This window comes from Aspergillus luchuensis, chromosome 4 (assembly GCF_016861625.1).
Source record: "Aspergillus luchuensis IFO 4308 DNA, chromosome 4, nearly complete sequence".
Classification (NCBI taxonomy): domain Eukaryota; kingdom Fungi; phylum Ascomycota; class Eurotiomycetes; order Eurotiales; family Aspergillaceae; genus Aspergillus; species Aspergillus luchuensis.
The window spans coordinates 3219326-3233120 of record NC_054852.1 but is presented as its reverse complement, the minus strand read 5'-3'; the positions used below and the strand labels follow the sequence as shown (position 1 = coordinate 3233120).

Below are 13795 nucleotides of genomic sequence, written 5' to 3'. Positions count from 1 at the left end.
TACTGCAACTTACTAGGTAATTGATAGAGTAGTCCAGAGTTATAATCACAGAGGGTGCATGGGGAAGGTAAGGTTAATGGTGGTATTCAATTTGGATTTATTTGGTATAGATTCGATTTTTTATATTCTTTATAGATTTTCATGCTCTGCAATTGGTCATGGTGTCTGCAGAGTTTCCAGGCTGACTTCCCCGCCTATTGGGATTCGGATATCATATCACATGTCCATCAATCATTCAATTGTTTACAGACGAGCGTTGATGATGTCGACGACTACAACAACTTGGTCAGTAAGCTGCTTCAACCAAATGGAAGGTTATACATACAGGCAGGCTTCAAGCTGGCACCGCCAACCAGGAAACCGTCGACATCGGCCTCCTTGGCCAGGTCACGGCAGTTCTTCTCGCTGACGGAACCACCGTAGATGATGCGGGTGTTGTCGGCAGCCTCGGGGGAGATGGCATCAACGAGCCACTTGCGGATAGCGGCGTGGACCTCCTGGGCCTGGGCGGTCGTGGCGACCTTGCCGGTACCGATAGCCCTGAATCGGGGTTAGCGTGCGACCAGCAGGCCAAACGAATTGATAGAGAACTTACCAGACGGGCTCGTAGGCGACAACAACCTTAGCCCACTGCTCCTTGGTGAGCTCCTTGGCAACAGCGTTGAGCTGCTTGGTGACAACGTCGATGGTCTTGTTGGCCTCACGCTCCTGGGGGGTTGCATTAGTCTCGGTTCATCTCACCGGGTCACCGCGAGCTCGAAGAGGGGTAGTCGCGAGGTTAAAAAAAAAGCAAAATCAGAGAAAGTAACAGGCCCACATACCTCAAGAGTCTCGCCAATGCAGAAGATAACGCTGAGGCCACCGTCAATGGCGGCCTTGACCTTGCGGGCAATGAACTAGATGGGGGTTAATATTAGCCCGACTCAACTAAATAATATTTGGCGGGGTAGACCTACCTCATCGCTCTCCTTCAGAATAACACGGCGCTCGCTGTGACCAATGATGGTCCAGTCGATCTTGGCATCACGGAGCTGCTCGACACTGATCTCACCGGTGAAAGCACCGTTGGGCTTGTCGAAGACGTTCTGAGCAGCGACGCCGATCTTGTCACCGGCGGCCTGGCGGGCGGGGAGCAGGTAGAGGGTGGGGGGAGAGACAACCACCTCGGCGGACTTGTCCAGCTCGGCGGCATTGAGGTTCTTGATGATGGAGGCAATGCTTTCCGCAGTACCGTTCCTGTGTGAGAGTAACGCAGAAGTCATTCGTTAGCCAGCGGGCTCGTTGGGGGTGAAGCGATATTTGGTGAAGAGCTGGCGGGGCAGCGGATGGAGGGGTTTCCATACATCTTGAAGTTACCACCCACGAAAAATTGACGAGGCATTTTGAAGATGTGTTGGTGTGATTGAAAAAGACGGGGAGAGTGTCTGAAGAGGGAAATTGTGGAAGAAAGTGAGTCAACGAGTAAAGTACAGAGAAAGAAGAAGAAAAAGAAGGGAAGAGAGAGAGAGAAGAAGAGGAAAGAGGGAAGAAGAAGAACCGGAAGGATGAATGACGATGGGGGGGAACCGAGAGAGGGGCAGAGCAGCTGCCAGCACTGCTAGTTACTACTACTAGTAGTTAAACTGCTACACGGGCGGGGCTTATCGATAAGTCACTCGCTGAGCTGGCAACTCCTTCTCTTCTTCTCTCTTTCTTTCCTCTTGCTTCCTCTCTCTCTGTGTCTCATCTCTTTACTACTAAGCTCTAACAAACAACTACTCGGTGTCTGCTTCGGGAATGGGTAACTCGGCGCGTGATAATCCACCTATAATATAACATTGCTATTGCACAAGGATGAGAAATGATAATCTTCAGGGTGCGTCTGTGTGTGTGCGCGGTTGAACTGCAGCTTCCGATGGAACTTTTGTCTTTCCCCCCATGACGTTATGAGATACCCACTTGGATCCCTCCTTCACCCGATCCCAAAATGCAAATACCCGAAAATCCACTGGTAAACTGACTTTCCCAGGGAAAAACAATGAAGCGATTCCCCTTCCATTGCTCCCCCCCCTCTTTCCTCCCCCAATTCGACTAGTCCTATGTAACTAATCCCCCCAAGGACCCTGCACCATCATTGAAGCCCCTCCGGGAGGTAATATCGTCGAGGGCCATAGAAGGTACCCGGTTCGCGCAGGGACATGCGTCGTCCGAGGTAACATGCATCATCCAAGCGTTCCCGTTCCTCCAGCACGCGGGCCCGGTATTCCACCATCCGCTCGCGATGCTCCAATCGGGCCTCGCGGTCATCTAGTATTCGCGCCCGAATATCGTTCCGGGCCCGCCCCCCTCGGAACCGCTCTGCCCTCTCGGCCAAAAGTTGCTCCAAATCCAACTCGTCTGCACTCACTGGCGCATGGATGATCTTGGGCCGGTCCCGCGCTGGCCGGCTCACTTCTTGACTGGGACCACTGCCACTACCACCACTAACGACACCCTCGCTGCGTGGGTCGACATGTTTACTGTCTGCAGGCACCACGTCAATGCAGCCATTGGGATACCCTGACCGGCTCGTCTTGCTGTCTGACCCGTTCTTCTGGGGCTGCTTCCGATAATGGGTGCGGTACGCATGTTTCGCTCGGGGGGCGGAGTGTCGACGATATAGACTGCCGCGCCACGGCTGGGGTTTATCCTCCAGTTCGGGCTCTTCATCAGAGCTATCGGTGATGGAGCTGTCGTCGTCAAAGTCGAACACGGATTCATCGTCCCCCACACTACTTGACTCTAGTCCCAGTTCTAACTCGGGATCTGCCGCAGGCGTCGAGGGCCTGACGTTCTCGGGCTTAGTCTCTGGGGGAGCGGGGGTAGTGGTTGGAGCAGGGGCATGGGCAGGGGCGGGTCCTTTGTCAGAAGGATGGGTCTCTTGCTGGCCGGAGAAATGGGCGCGGGGGTCGAATCCCTGCCTTTGGTGGAACATTCCAGCTGCCATGTGGACGCCTCGCAGGCCATTCGGCTGAGCCATCATGTGCGGAACATTGGCTTGGCCAGACATGGCAGCACCAGGCATGACAGGAGCAGGCACTTGAGAACTGGGCATAACAGATGCAGGCATCGTAGAGACAGGCATGCCTGGGTGAGCGCGGTGTGGGGGCATACCAGCTGGCACCCCGTGCACCCACGGCCAGGGCCCCTGGGGCATATGTGGTCGTGGCCCCGCATATCCCTGAGGAATTTGAGGAGGCGGCTGATGGGGAGGTGGCTGATGGGGTGGAGACTGATGAGTAGGAGGCTGATGGAACCTTGTAGGCAGAGGCTGCTGGTTATGATTCATGGCCGGTGGCATTGTCCCCTGATGGATAGTAGGTCCAACTAGTGGCTCACTAGGCTGCATGCTCCTAGACATCCCCTTTGGTCCCGACTCGGATGGATTATTGTGCACGTGAGTTGGCACACGATCCTGTGGTTTAGGAAGGGCCTCCACATCCACATGGTCGTCGACAGGTATCTTGGGAAACACCAGATCTGTAGCCTTTCTCATGATGACAACGTTCACGGAGAGCGTCTCATAGTCACCCCGCCGGGAGTTCTTACCCTTGAATGGCTTCTCGTCCTCCTTGACATAGACGCAGGTCCATTCAAAATGGGGGTCACTCTTCCTAAGTTCGCTGATCAGCTGGTCCACATGCGCACGTTTGACCTTGGACAGGGACTGATATTGCTCCGCGATGGGGATCTTCTTGGTTCGCTTGTGCACCAGCTTCATCAGATCAGACTGGCTGAGGTTCATCTTGGTCCGCTCCACATGGTTCCAGGTGGACTTGTGCCCGGGTACGGCATCGGCCTTGAAGAAGGTGTACCCCAGATAGTAGAAGGGTGCACGAGCATCAATCTCCTCAACGACCGTGGTGGTCTCCTTGGGCTTTGGATTGTTGACAGCCGGGGGTTTCTCCGGTTGAACATTGAGCCGATTCATCTGATGAACCAAGTACTCCGGGTTCATGGGACGTGGTGAGCCCGCTTGCGCCACACGGACACCCTCATTCGGGCGCATAGGTGGATGATGAGTCGGAGGCGCAGGAGGCACCTGTTTGTTGTTGTTCTGGTTGATGACCGCCATACTGTAAGACTCCGCTCCTGTTGGGGACCGAGAGGATGCGGCCACGGGGACCCGTAAGTATGTCAATCCTCAGGCAGAAAGGAGGCAGCTGTCAAGGTGAGCGAGAAGGAAGAAGAAAAGCAGCCGAGCAGAAACAAGAAACCCTAGGGAATGGGATGGATTTCGGGAAAAACGGAAATGGGGGAAGCGGGGTCAAGAGCAAAGAGCGAGCAAGTATAGCCTCCTTATATCTCCGAACGTGCCAGGGAGGTCATGGAGGGGTCAACTGGCCTCTTTTAATGACGACGGACTACCGGCAATAATCATGGTGTAAGATTGTTTCAGGAGATGAAGATCCCTGGTGCTTTCTGCCTTGCCATTAGGTTTGGAAAGCTGCATGCCCAGCAGAAGCAACCATCCAACCCCAAAAGATTCGGGATATCATGGTCGCGGAGCTACTGGAGTCTTTGCTTGTGACCATGACAATCGTTCAATCAAGATGCGCCGTCTAAATGAAAGGACCAGGGGAAAAGCGCGCAGGTCCCTCCGTCGCTGCGCAAGACGGAATTAGCAGGGCGCGACATCGCCCGGGCATGGGCAAGGAGAACTGCCCTGGCCATTTTGGCGCATTGTCATTCGCTCCTTTGACCTGCGTCTTTTTATATCCACCCCCCTCTTCTGGATGAATGATAGTCGTTACTGAGTCGCGGGCTCGCGACTGCTTCTCTGGCCGCGTGTTTGCCCGGGCTTCGTATCGCAGGCAGCCTTCCTCAGCCGCAATGGAATGGGGTGATGCAGCAGCAAGTAAGAAAACCCAACATCTTCCCAGAGCGACGAGCAACTACAGCCCGGAGTAACAAGGCGGCAGTAAAAAAAAGTCTGATCTGATGTTGGATGGGCGATGACGGGTGAGCAAGACAATCAGATGGAAGATGAAGAAAAAAGAACAAGCAAGGCCGCCGTCATGGTGCACTCTTCCTGCATGTGGCCGACCGGCTAGCGGGTTTGCTGCTGTGTTCAGGCCCAGGCTTTCACAGTCCAGGACGAACATCGCTGCAGCCTAACCGCCATTCAGCGCTGTTGCCCAACAATGAACTTCTAGTTCCCACAAGCCTGATTGGCCGCAGGGATGCGCCGGTTCTGCAGCCAAACCCCCCTTTGCCGCCGTCTGTCCGTCTGGTTCAAAGAGAGATGTTCTGCTTGCCCGTCACTGTCAATGAAGTAGAGTGGATCAATCCACTTCCCTACATACAAAAAGGTATAGAATCATCCAGCAAATGCTGCACGTCATGAGTTCTTTTCTTGTTATGCTGATCGTGCTGCATGCGATGGTGGAAATGATCAATTCCGCTCTGTCGTCTTGGATGGCCGCCACCAGCAGCAGCAGGATCACCACCACCACAACCATCACCACCATGAAACGGTACTTTTCTCCCCCTCCTTTAAGAGTCCTGGAGAAGGATATCGTCATCTTCCTTGCTAGTCGTGTTGAGAACGGCCGCCCGCGTTGATGATAGGCCGGATCAGCCGTGACTCATGGCAAATGCCTGCAGGTGCTCCAGGCCTCAGCTGGGCCCATCCTGCAGGTTGGGAGGCCCTTATTGGATGTTCAGTCTTAGTACACCCTCCTTCCATGACTTATAGAATCTATATCGGATCATGACATTGCCAGTCCGGAAAATATTGGTATCTCACTTTACTAACAGCCCCTCCACGAGCACAAAAACTAACGCTGAAAGAAACCCTAGGTGAGTGAAAGTTAAACTTTGAGCATCACATACATCCTCAAGATGTTGCCTTCATGTGATCTGTCAAATTGACCGTTGGGCTGTTGCGCGAGTCATGGTCCAGTTAGGGTTTCTCAAGACTATACTGGAAAAATCGCCTCATGTACCGTTTGATCTCGTAGTAGGGTTTTTGTTAATGTCCACAACCTTTGTTCTTTATATACATATTTGGACTAATAGAACAATCCGAACAATCACTCGCATACCGGGCTCTTTCTTTTCGATGTTCCAACCATTAACAACGGCGCAGTAAAAACAAAGGCTCTTTATGTGAAAGTAAGGAAACCACGATCCGCGATGCATCCCTTTGTCGGTAGTATTCATGGCGCTCTTGGAGCCCTCCAGTTTACCTCCACTACTATAAAAGCCTGCCCTCTATTCAAACTACCGGGAGGAAGCTATAGCTAACCCTGAAACTCTATTTCGACATCTTTTAACATTCTCGCAATGGCGGACGACAATAGAAATCAGATGTTCTGGAGCCGCGAATTCGCCCGCCTCGTCGGGGTTTTGACTAGTGCTCATCTCTTGAGTGCTGCAGAGCATCGGCAATTATGGGCCCACGTCTACACATGGGAGTCGAGTCTGGCAGCATTGATCCACGATCTTTTACAACCAGAGAGTCTGCTAGCAGCCGAACATCCCCAACTCCATGAGGTACTCTCAAGGCGCTACTACGCCAGCATGCAAGCCAGAACAGAGACAGAGATATCCAAATGCACGCACGAGGTGGAAGGGGAACCTCGAACAGACAGTTATAGATACCAGCAAAGCATACACTATAAAGATTCTACTATCCGTCGTCAAGGCGATGAGAACGTGTGTGATACGTACCGCGCTAGTATCTGTCCCAACCTGGATGACGAGTTTGTTCTCCGAGGCATTTTGGGGATGGGAAGTATGGGGTTCTGACCCTCTTGTGCTCTTGGATAGTTCGCTAACGCAGATTTACAGCCTTTGGCGTCGCCTTCCTGGCACATAAGCGTAAGGCCCCTGACCTCAGGATGACTAGTGCTGGCTTCCTTTGCTGACCAACATCTCTAGGAAGTGATACCAGACCTCCTAAACAACAAAAGCTATACGCAATTAAGGTCGAGACTTCATCGACCATCAATACAGATATAAGAAAAAGGATAAGTGATCCGAGTGTGGCGCCTCTATACTATCAACAGCCGCATCAGTTCCGCTATATCCCAATGGAGGCATACCTTCTGCTGCTCACGGCTGGCTGTAGGCGGTTCCCGATGCTGGACTCCGTCTACTCCCACGGCAAGTACAAGGCAACGGTGATGGAAGCTACAGTCCCCGATAAAGTCCGTGAAAGGAATTACGACCCATATGCCGAAACGAAGGATTGGCTTAAGAAGGGGTTGCAGCCACTCGACGGAAGCTGTTACCTTTTATCGAGAGAAAAGCAGACCGCACTAGACGAGGTGACCGTCTGCCAGATAGCAACCCAACTGCTTGAAGCAACATCCTACCTATATGACATGCGACTCTGCCACACGGACATCTCACACGTGAACTACCTACTTGACGATGCTTTCAATGTAAGCCCCTCTCCACAGACACAATTCTACAACCAACCATCCTACACCCTAAAAGAACCCACCTACTAACCCCTCCAACCAAAAACAGACAACCCTAATTGACCTCGGCCTCATTCACTTCGGCCTGCGCGACGAAGACTTCCAAAAAAGCCACACGCCCTACATCCCCAACTACGAGAAATTCATGACACCCGAACTCGCCACCGAACTCCTAAAGCCCAATTATGACAACACCGACTTCAGCAACGGTACCGTCCAAATCCCCCTTCGCCACGATATCCGCGGCCTCACGCTCTGGCAACTCGGCTGCATCATCTACGAGCTCCTACACGGCTTCGCGCCTTGGGAAGAGCCAAACCCGGATCCGGATATCGGGCGTCTTTCCGATTGGCCTAAGGGTAGGAGTGCTGCACAGCAGGCCCGGAGAATGAGGAAGATCAGGGAGCGAAGGCAGCGCGTTATTAGAGAGGAGTTGCCTGTTCGTGAGGACCTCTCGCAGGATTGTGTGGATATGCTGAGGGCTATGTTCACGAAGGACCCGGAGGAGAGACCGAAGTTGCAGGAGTTGTTGTCGATGCCGTGGTTTGGGCAGTCGAGTTATTGGGTAGAGATGGACACACTGGAGATAAGGAGGCAGTCTGCCACTAGGTGAGTTGCTTTTAGGCAGGAGATAGATCGATGGGTAAGTTGATGTGGGTGGTTGTTTGGGGATTGAGGGGGGTTCAAGGATGGGGAGGTCCATTACTAGTATAAGTACTCACTAGTTGTTGGATTATAGTTTGAGTTCAATTGGGTAGATCGTCAGTCTCGCAGGCGAGATGGCACACACATATATATATCACTATGCGCTTTCTCTTTCACTTCTTCAGCATACGTACAACAAGAAATGATAATATCTGTATCATTGGACTCAAGTCAAATTGCTCATGGATGGATGGAATGAATGCAAACCCAGTTACCCTAACGCCGTTCGAAACACGAAACCCGTATAACAAACTGCAAGAGTGCTTATAGCTATAAGAATTAGAATAAATGTAACTCATACTATCATGTCACAAGTAGTATGAATCACATCACCTCCGCAGACTATCCAATCTCGCCTGCAAGTCATCGTCACTGGTATTCGCACCACCGCCACCTCCACCCCCAGCACCCACCGCTTGCGCAACTCTCGTCTCGCCCACGGCCGTCTTTTGTATATCGGTGGGTGTTTCTCCCAGCTAAATAGTATGTTAGCATCATATACCTCATTGAATCTCCCTGCGAAGAAAAGAAGAGTGGGAGGGCACGCACCGCCTGGCTAAGATCCACACCAATCTCATCAAGAACCTCCTTGACAATATCCTCGCCTTCTTCCTCCTCGCCTTCCAATCCCGTTGCTTCGTCAATCGCCTCATCCATCATTTCCTGTCGTTGATCCATGATATCGTTCTCTCGCTCGAACTCCATTGCGATTCGTTGCAACGCGGGGAGATTCATCTGTCGGTTCATGCTGCCTAGTAACATCGTTGCGCCTTTCATGGATTGCATCATTTGTTCGTTGCTCCGTACCGTCTATTCATCGATCCATCTTGTAAGCTATGGTTCCTTTGCGTAAGATGGAAAGAAGGGATATCGTACCTGAATCCGCAGCGAAATGGCCTGTAACTGTGTCCGCATCTGGTAGAATTTCTGGACATACCTGTTTCCCGCGTCATTCATTAGCATACTGGCCCACCACGGCCTTCGGGATAAGGGACAAGGGATTGGGGGGGCACCCACCTCCTCGTCCTCACCAGATCCTTCGCCTGGATCTTACAAGCACCAATCTGTCCATTCTTCGCGCTCTTCTTAATATCCTGGACTAGCTTCTTCTCCTGGTTCTCTAGCTTGACTCGTTCGCGATCCAGTTCGCGCTGGGTTCGGTCGAGCGCTCGTTGATGTTTGCGCAGACGCTCGGCGGGCGTCATGCGCTTGCCGAAGGCCCATTCGACGATCTAGTGGGGGGTGGTTGTTAGTTTAGTCTATTGTGTTTGGGTTGAGTTTGGGGCGATGCGGGGAAGGGGAAAGGTTAGGTGGATAGATCAGATAGATAGGGACGGACGTACGTTCATGGTGGGGGGTGATTAAGAGTCGGGATAGAGAGTTCAATGGTGATTGCTATTTCGGCAGGATAGGAATAACATGCAGCTTGTGGGCGAAGGAGGAAGCGAAGGAGGGCTAGATATCATGAAACGATAACAAAGTAGCGATGAGGAATGAAGATAGGATAGGATGTCAGGCTACTTCTTTAGTTGAAGTGACATCAAGGTAACCGTACCATACCATACCAATTAATTACATACTCTAATTTACTCCGGTAATAAAACAGTGTCACATGCAGAAAACCAGACCAAACCCCTTTGGGCTTTTCCAGGGAATCTTTCGTTTCTTTCCATCTTCGCGTCACCGATTGATGGCTTTCCATCCCTATTAACTCCCCTCATACTTTCCCTGTCGGTCGCCATGAGTCAGGAGTATTTCCCCGGCCAGGGCGCCTCCTCTGCCGGCGAGGGTTCATCCTCACCTTCATCCTCCTCGCCCACTCACGCCTATCCTCCGCCGCCGACGGAGGAGGAACGCCTTCCCAGCACTAGTACTTCTACTATGTTTCCGAGACCCCCGCCTGCATACATGACCGTCGGCAATGGCTCAACCTCCGAGAGCGCGACCGCCTTGATGGCTTCCCTGCATGAGGATTCCGGCTACGGAGGCAGTATTCCCAGTGGAAGTGTGATGGAAGGTGATGCTGGTGGCGACTGGAGGGCCGATTTGATGGTCGATCGCCCGACCCCCATGCATACCCCTACGCATCTGGGAGAGTGGAATCCTGCCGGTTCGTTTTCTGTCCCCGGACTGATACGGATATAGTTTATGTGGGAAAGGTGACTGACGTGCGGGTTATACAGTGGAGCATGAGAGACATGTTGTTGCGAGCCATGTTCATCAATTATTATAGTATGTGGTTATCACTCTTTTTTTTTTTATGCCCCTTCTATGGGATGTGCAGACACTAACCAGTCTGCTCTTCGAATCTACAGCAACTCGAACCGCACTAAGCTCGCGCGTGCTATCTCGCGCACTATCGAAACCCTCAAAGAACTCCAGAACATGAACCGCCAATGGCCTGCGCATTATCCCTCCTCCCAGAGCGCTCCTGGTTCCCCTGCGCCAAAGCCCGCCTTGCAGAAGAGACAGTCGTTTTTCGGAGATGCAAGCACCGAATCGGAAGATTTCCCCCGTCCCGGAATGGTCAGACGCGCTGCCACGATGACCGGTGGCGAGGATTTGGCTGAATCCAGCGCTGCGGCGGAACGTCGTGTCCCGTCGGAACCGAGGCTAATGAGCCCCCAGATTGCGCAGGAGTTTTCGATTCTTAAGTTGGATTTGAAGCTGGGTGCGCTGTCCCAGGCGGAGCTGGTGCACTCGCTGGAGAAAGCGTCGATTGCGTCGCTGTTGGATGGCAAGATCAGCCAGAGTATCAAGCATCTGTTGTCGCTGCGTGATCGGATCGAGGATACGTCGAGTAAGGTTCTGATTACGGGTGATTTGAACGCTGGAAAGTCGACGTTCTGTAATGCGCTGTTGCGGCGCAAGGTTCTCCCCGAGGATCAGCAGCCATGCACGAGCATCTTCTGTGAGGTTCTGGATGCTCGCGAGAACAGCGGTGTTGAGGAGGTCCATGCTGTGCACAAGGATGTGCTTTACAACCGTAACGATGAGAGTACCTACGATGTGTATGCGCTTCAGGAGCTGGAGAACATTGTTATCGACAACTCCAAGTACATGCAGTGCAAGGTCTACGTGAAGGATGTGCGGACGATTGACGAATCTCTTCTCAATAACGGAGTAGTGGATATTGCTCTGATCGATGCGCCTGGTCTGAACTCGGACTCGCTGAAGACGACGGCGGTCTTTGCTCGGCAGGAGGAGATCGACGTGGTCGTTTTTGTGGTTTCCGCTGCAAACCATTTCACTCTCTCTGCAAAGGAATTCATTCTTAATGCTGCCCATGAGAAAGCTTACATGTTCATTGTTGTCAACGGCTTCGACCAGATTCGCGACAAGCAGCGCTGTGAGCGGATGATCTTGGACCAGATTGGCAAGCTCAGTCCCCGCACGTACAAGGAAGCGGCTGAGCTGGTGCACTTCGTCTCGAGTAACGCTATTCCGGTAGCGCCTCCGGTTTCGGTGGAGAGCTCTGGTTCTGGTGGTGGTGATGGCGATGACTCTGATGATGATGACGATAAGCCTTCCGGCAAGAAGGATAAAGGAAAGGGCAAGGAGAGGGAGAAGATTCAAGACTTTGAGAACCTGGAGGGCTCCTTGCGCCGCTTTGTTCTCGAAAAGCGCTCTCGTTCGAAGCTTGCTCCTGCCAGGACCTACCTCCTGAACCTGCTTGCTGACCTCAACTCGTTGGCCTCGGTGAACCGTGATGTTGCTGAGACTGAGCTTAAGCGCGTCACGGATGAGCTGGCGGAGCTTGAGCCGGCGTACGAAGATGGTAAGAAGAAGAAGGTTGAGATTGGTGACCAAGTCGAGAAGCTTGTCGACGAGTCTTGCGACGATGTCTACAACTACACCCGGTCTACTCTGGGTGAAACCATCGCTCGTGTTTCGGAGGCTGATCTGGGCGTCGAATACCCGGGTTTCCTCTCCGCATTCCAATATGCTGAAGACCTGAAGGTGGCCATGTTGGAGCAGATTGCTTCGGCTGTAACTGGCTGCGAGGACTACGCTCGTGAAAAGACGGTAAAGGGCGTCGGGTTCATCCAAAACATCGGTCTCCTCCATGTTGGCGAGGACAAGTTTGCGCCCTTGAACTTCCGTGCAGACATGATGTTCCGTCGCGGTCGTCGTCACACTCTCGCTAGACAAGTGCACACGGAAGTGGAACTTTGGGACTTCTTCGACGTCTCGGGCATTTGGGAGCGTCAAGAGAAGGTGGCCGGCACAGGAATGGCCATGACCGCCTTGACGGTTCTTACAGGCCGTGCCTTTGGCGGAATCAGCTGGATCGACAGTGTGTTTAGCGCAGTCAAGTTCCTCGGACCGAACAATATGCGCCGCCTGTTCATTCCTGGTGTCATGGCAATCGGTGAGTCCTACGCTATAAGTCACTGTCTTGAACTGTTCACTAACCGACTAATTCAGCCGCCTTGACAGCCGCCTACATGGTCTCGTCCATCCCAACGACCCTTCCCCCTCGTCTCTCACGCAAGCTCGCCGCCACCCTCTCGGAGATGGACTACGTTCACTCCAACGCGACGCGCATCTCCTCCGAAGTCCGCCGCATTCTGCGCCTCCCCGCCGGAAACCTGCAAACAAGCCTGGCGCAAGACATCGAAGATCTCGGCCGCCGCAAGCACGAAGTTAGCAAGACCAAGCAGGAAAGCGACGCCGCCTGCAAGTACTTTACGAACTTGTTCCGCGAGAGCGGCGAGAACCGCACCTCAGTCGAAAACATCGATCTCGATGCTCCCTTACCTGGTGGCCTGGCAGCCCATGCTTAGATACCAACTCTTGACTTTGACTCTTATTTTCTTTTTATCATCCCCCATCATCTTTGACAACTGTACAAAACATAACATAATGATGCTGTACGAACTTGCTGCTGCTATTCCCTCTCTGTTCAAGAGAAGTGTTAGCCGTGGCTGGCACTTTTCCCTTACTTCCCTCTTCCTCGTCTACTTTACCACTCAAAATATCCCCCTCGTGTATGTACATTCACCTCCCCTTCACCCCTTTTCCTTATTTTTATCTGCATCAGTACCCCATCCCTTGCAGGATAGGGCTGGTTGATGATTGTTATCGTCAGCTTATGGATGATGATGATTACTTAAGTATATTCAGTTTCTGGCGTATCACCACCGTTGATTGGCGTCTTAGAGCTTAATTGCATACCTACCTAGTACTACCTACCATAGTTTCTGCTTATGGTTTTTAGTGTTCGTGGTTTTTTTTTTTTTTTTAGCAAAGGTATTAACTAGATTGAGGCTGTGCCTTTATTATTATGCTTTTGTTTCTTTCAATTCTTCCTAAGAAGTAATGTCCTAGCATGATCGTCAGATCTGGTAGGACTGTTTCGATGATGATGCAAGTTTAGGGAACCGAGAACTGATATCATATAGCAGAAGAAGGTACACCAAAGCATCATTGAACTAAAACCAAGCATGACTTGCCCTAGTCGCTAGTAGTAGGTTTTCATTCAGGACAGAGACGCCATGCTATGCTATGCATGCACTTAACAGCAGAACACAATGGACCTATGAGTGTCCAAACAAACCAAAGGTAGATAATTAACCCGTCACCGGCTAAATTCTTTTCTATCCCTTGTGGACAAAACTCGCACATCCATATATAAATCT

The 13795-nt window shown here is 52.0% G+C and overlaps 5 protein-coding genes across 5 annotated transcripts; 2 read left to right on the top strand and 3 right to left on the bottom strand.

The window, feature by feature from the left end:
• Positions 1–243: 243 nt before the first annotated feature.
• TPI1 (triose-phosphate isomerase TPI1) lies at positions 244–1381 on the bottom strand (the record flags this gene model as incomplete). The annotated part of the gene is made up of 6 exons (XM_041689541.1): positions 244–272; positions 326–540; positions 596–708; positions 822–896; positions 957–1236; positions 1344–1381. The coding sequence occupies 6 exons, from the start codon at positions 1379–1381 to the stop codon at positions 244–246; spliced, it is 750 nt and encodes a 249-aa protein (XP_041543216.1).
• Positions 1382–2110: 729 nt separating this feature from the next.
• On the bottom strand, positions 2111–4093 carry AKAW2_41135S (uncharacterized protein; the record flags this gene model as incomplete). Its single annotated transcript, XM_041689540.1, has 1 exon — positions 2111–4093. The coding sequence occupies one exon, from the start codon at positions 4091–4093 to the stop codon at positions 2111–2113; it is 1983 nt and encodes a 660-aa protein (XP_041543215.1).
• A 2213-nt stretch (positions 4094–6306) lies between these two features.
• AKAW2_41134A (Protein kinase domain-containing protein) lies at positions 6307–8061 on the top strand (the record flags this gene model as incomplete). The annotated part of the gene is made up of 4 exons (XM_041689539.1): positions 6307–6757; positions 6814–6843; positions 6904–7409; positions 7498–8061. The coding sequence occupies 4 exons, from the start codon at positions 6307–6309 to the stop codon at positions 8059–8061; spliced, it is 1551 nt and encodes a 516-aa protein (XP_041543214.1).
• A 421-nt stretch (positions 8062–8482) lies between these two features.
• DID4 (ESCRT-III subunit protein DID4) lies at positions 8483–9502 on the bottom strand (the record flags this gene model as incomplete). Its single annotated transcript, XM_041689538.1, has 5 exons — positions 8483–8629; positions 8703–8963; positions 9030–9090; positions 9171–9385; positions 9497–9502. 5 exons carry the CDS (start codon positions 9500–9502, stop codon positions 8483–8485), a joined length of 690 nt encoding a protein of 229 aa, XP_041543213.1.
• A 391-nt stretch (positions 9503–9893) lies between these two features.
• On the top strand, positions 9894–12940 carry FZO1 (mitofusin; the record flags this gene model as incomplete). The annotated part of the gene is made up of 4 exons (XM_041689537.1): positions 9894–10263; positions 10337–10385; positions 10469–12525; positions 12582–12940. 4 exons carry the CDS (start codon positions 9894–9896, stop codon positions 12938–12940), a joined length of 2835 nt encoding a protein of 944 aa, XP_041543212.1.
• Between the last annotated feature and the right edge of the window lie 855 nt (positions 12941–13795).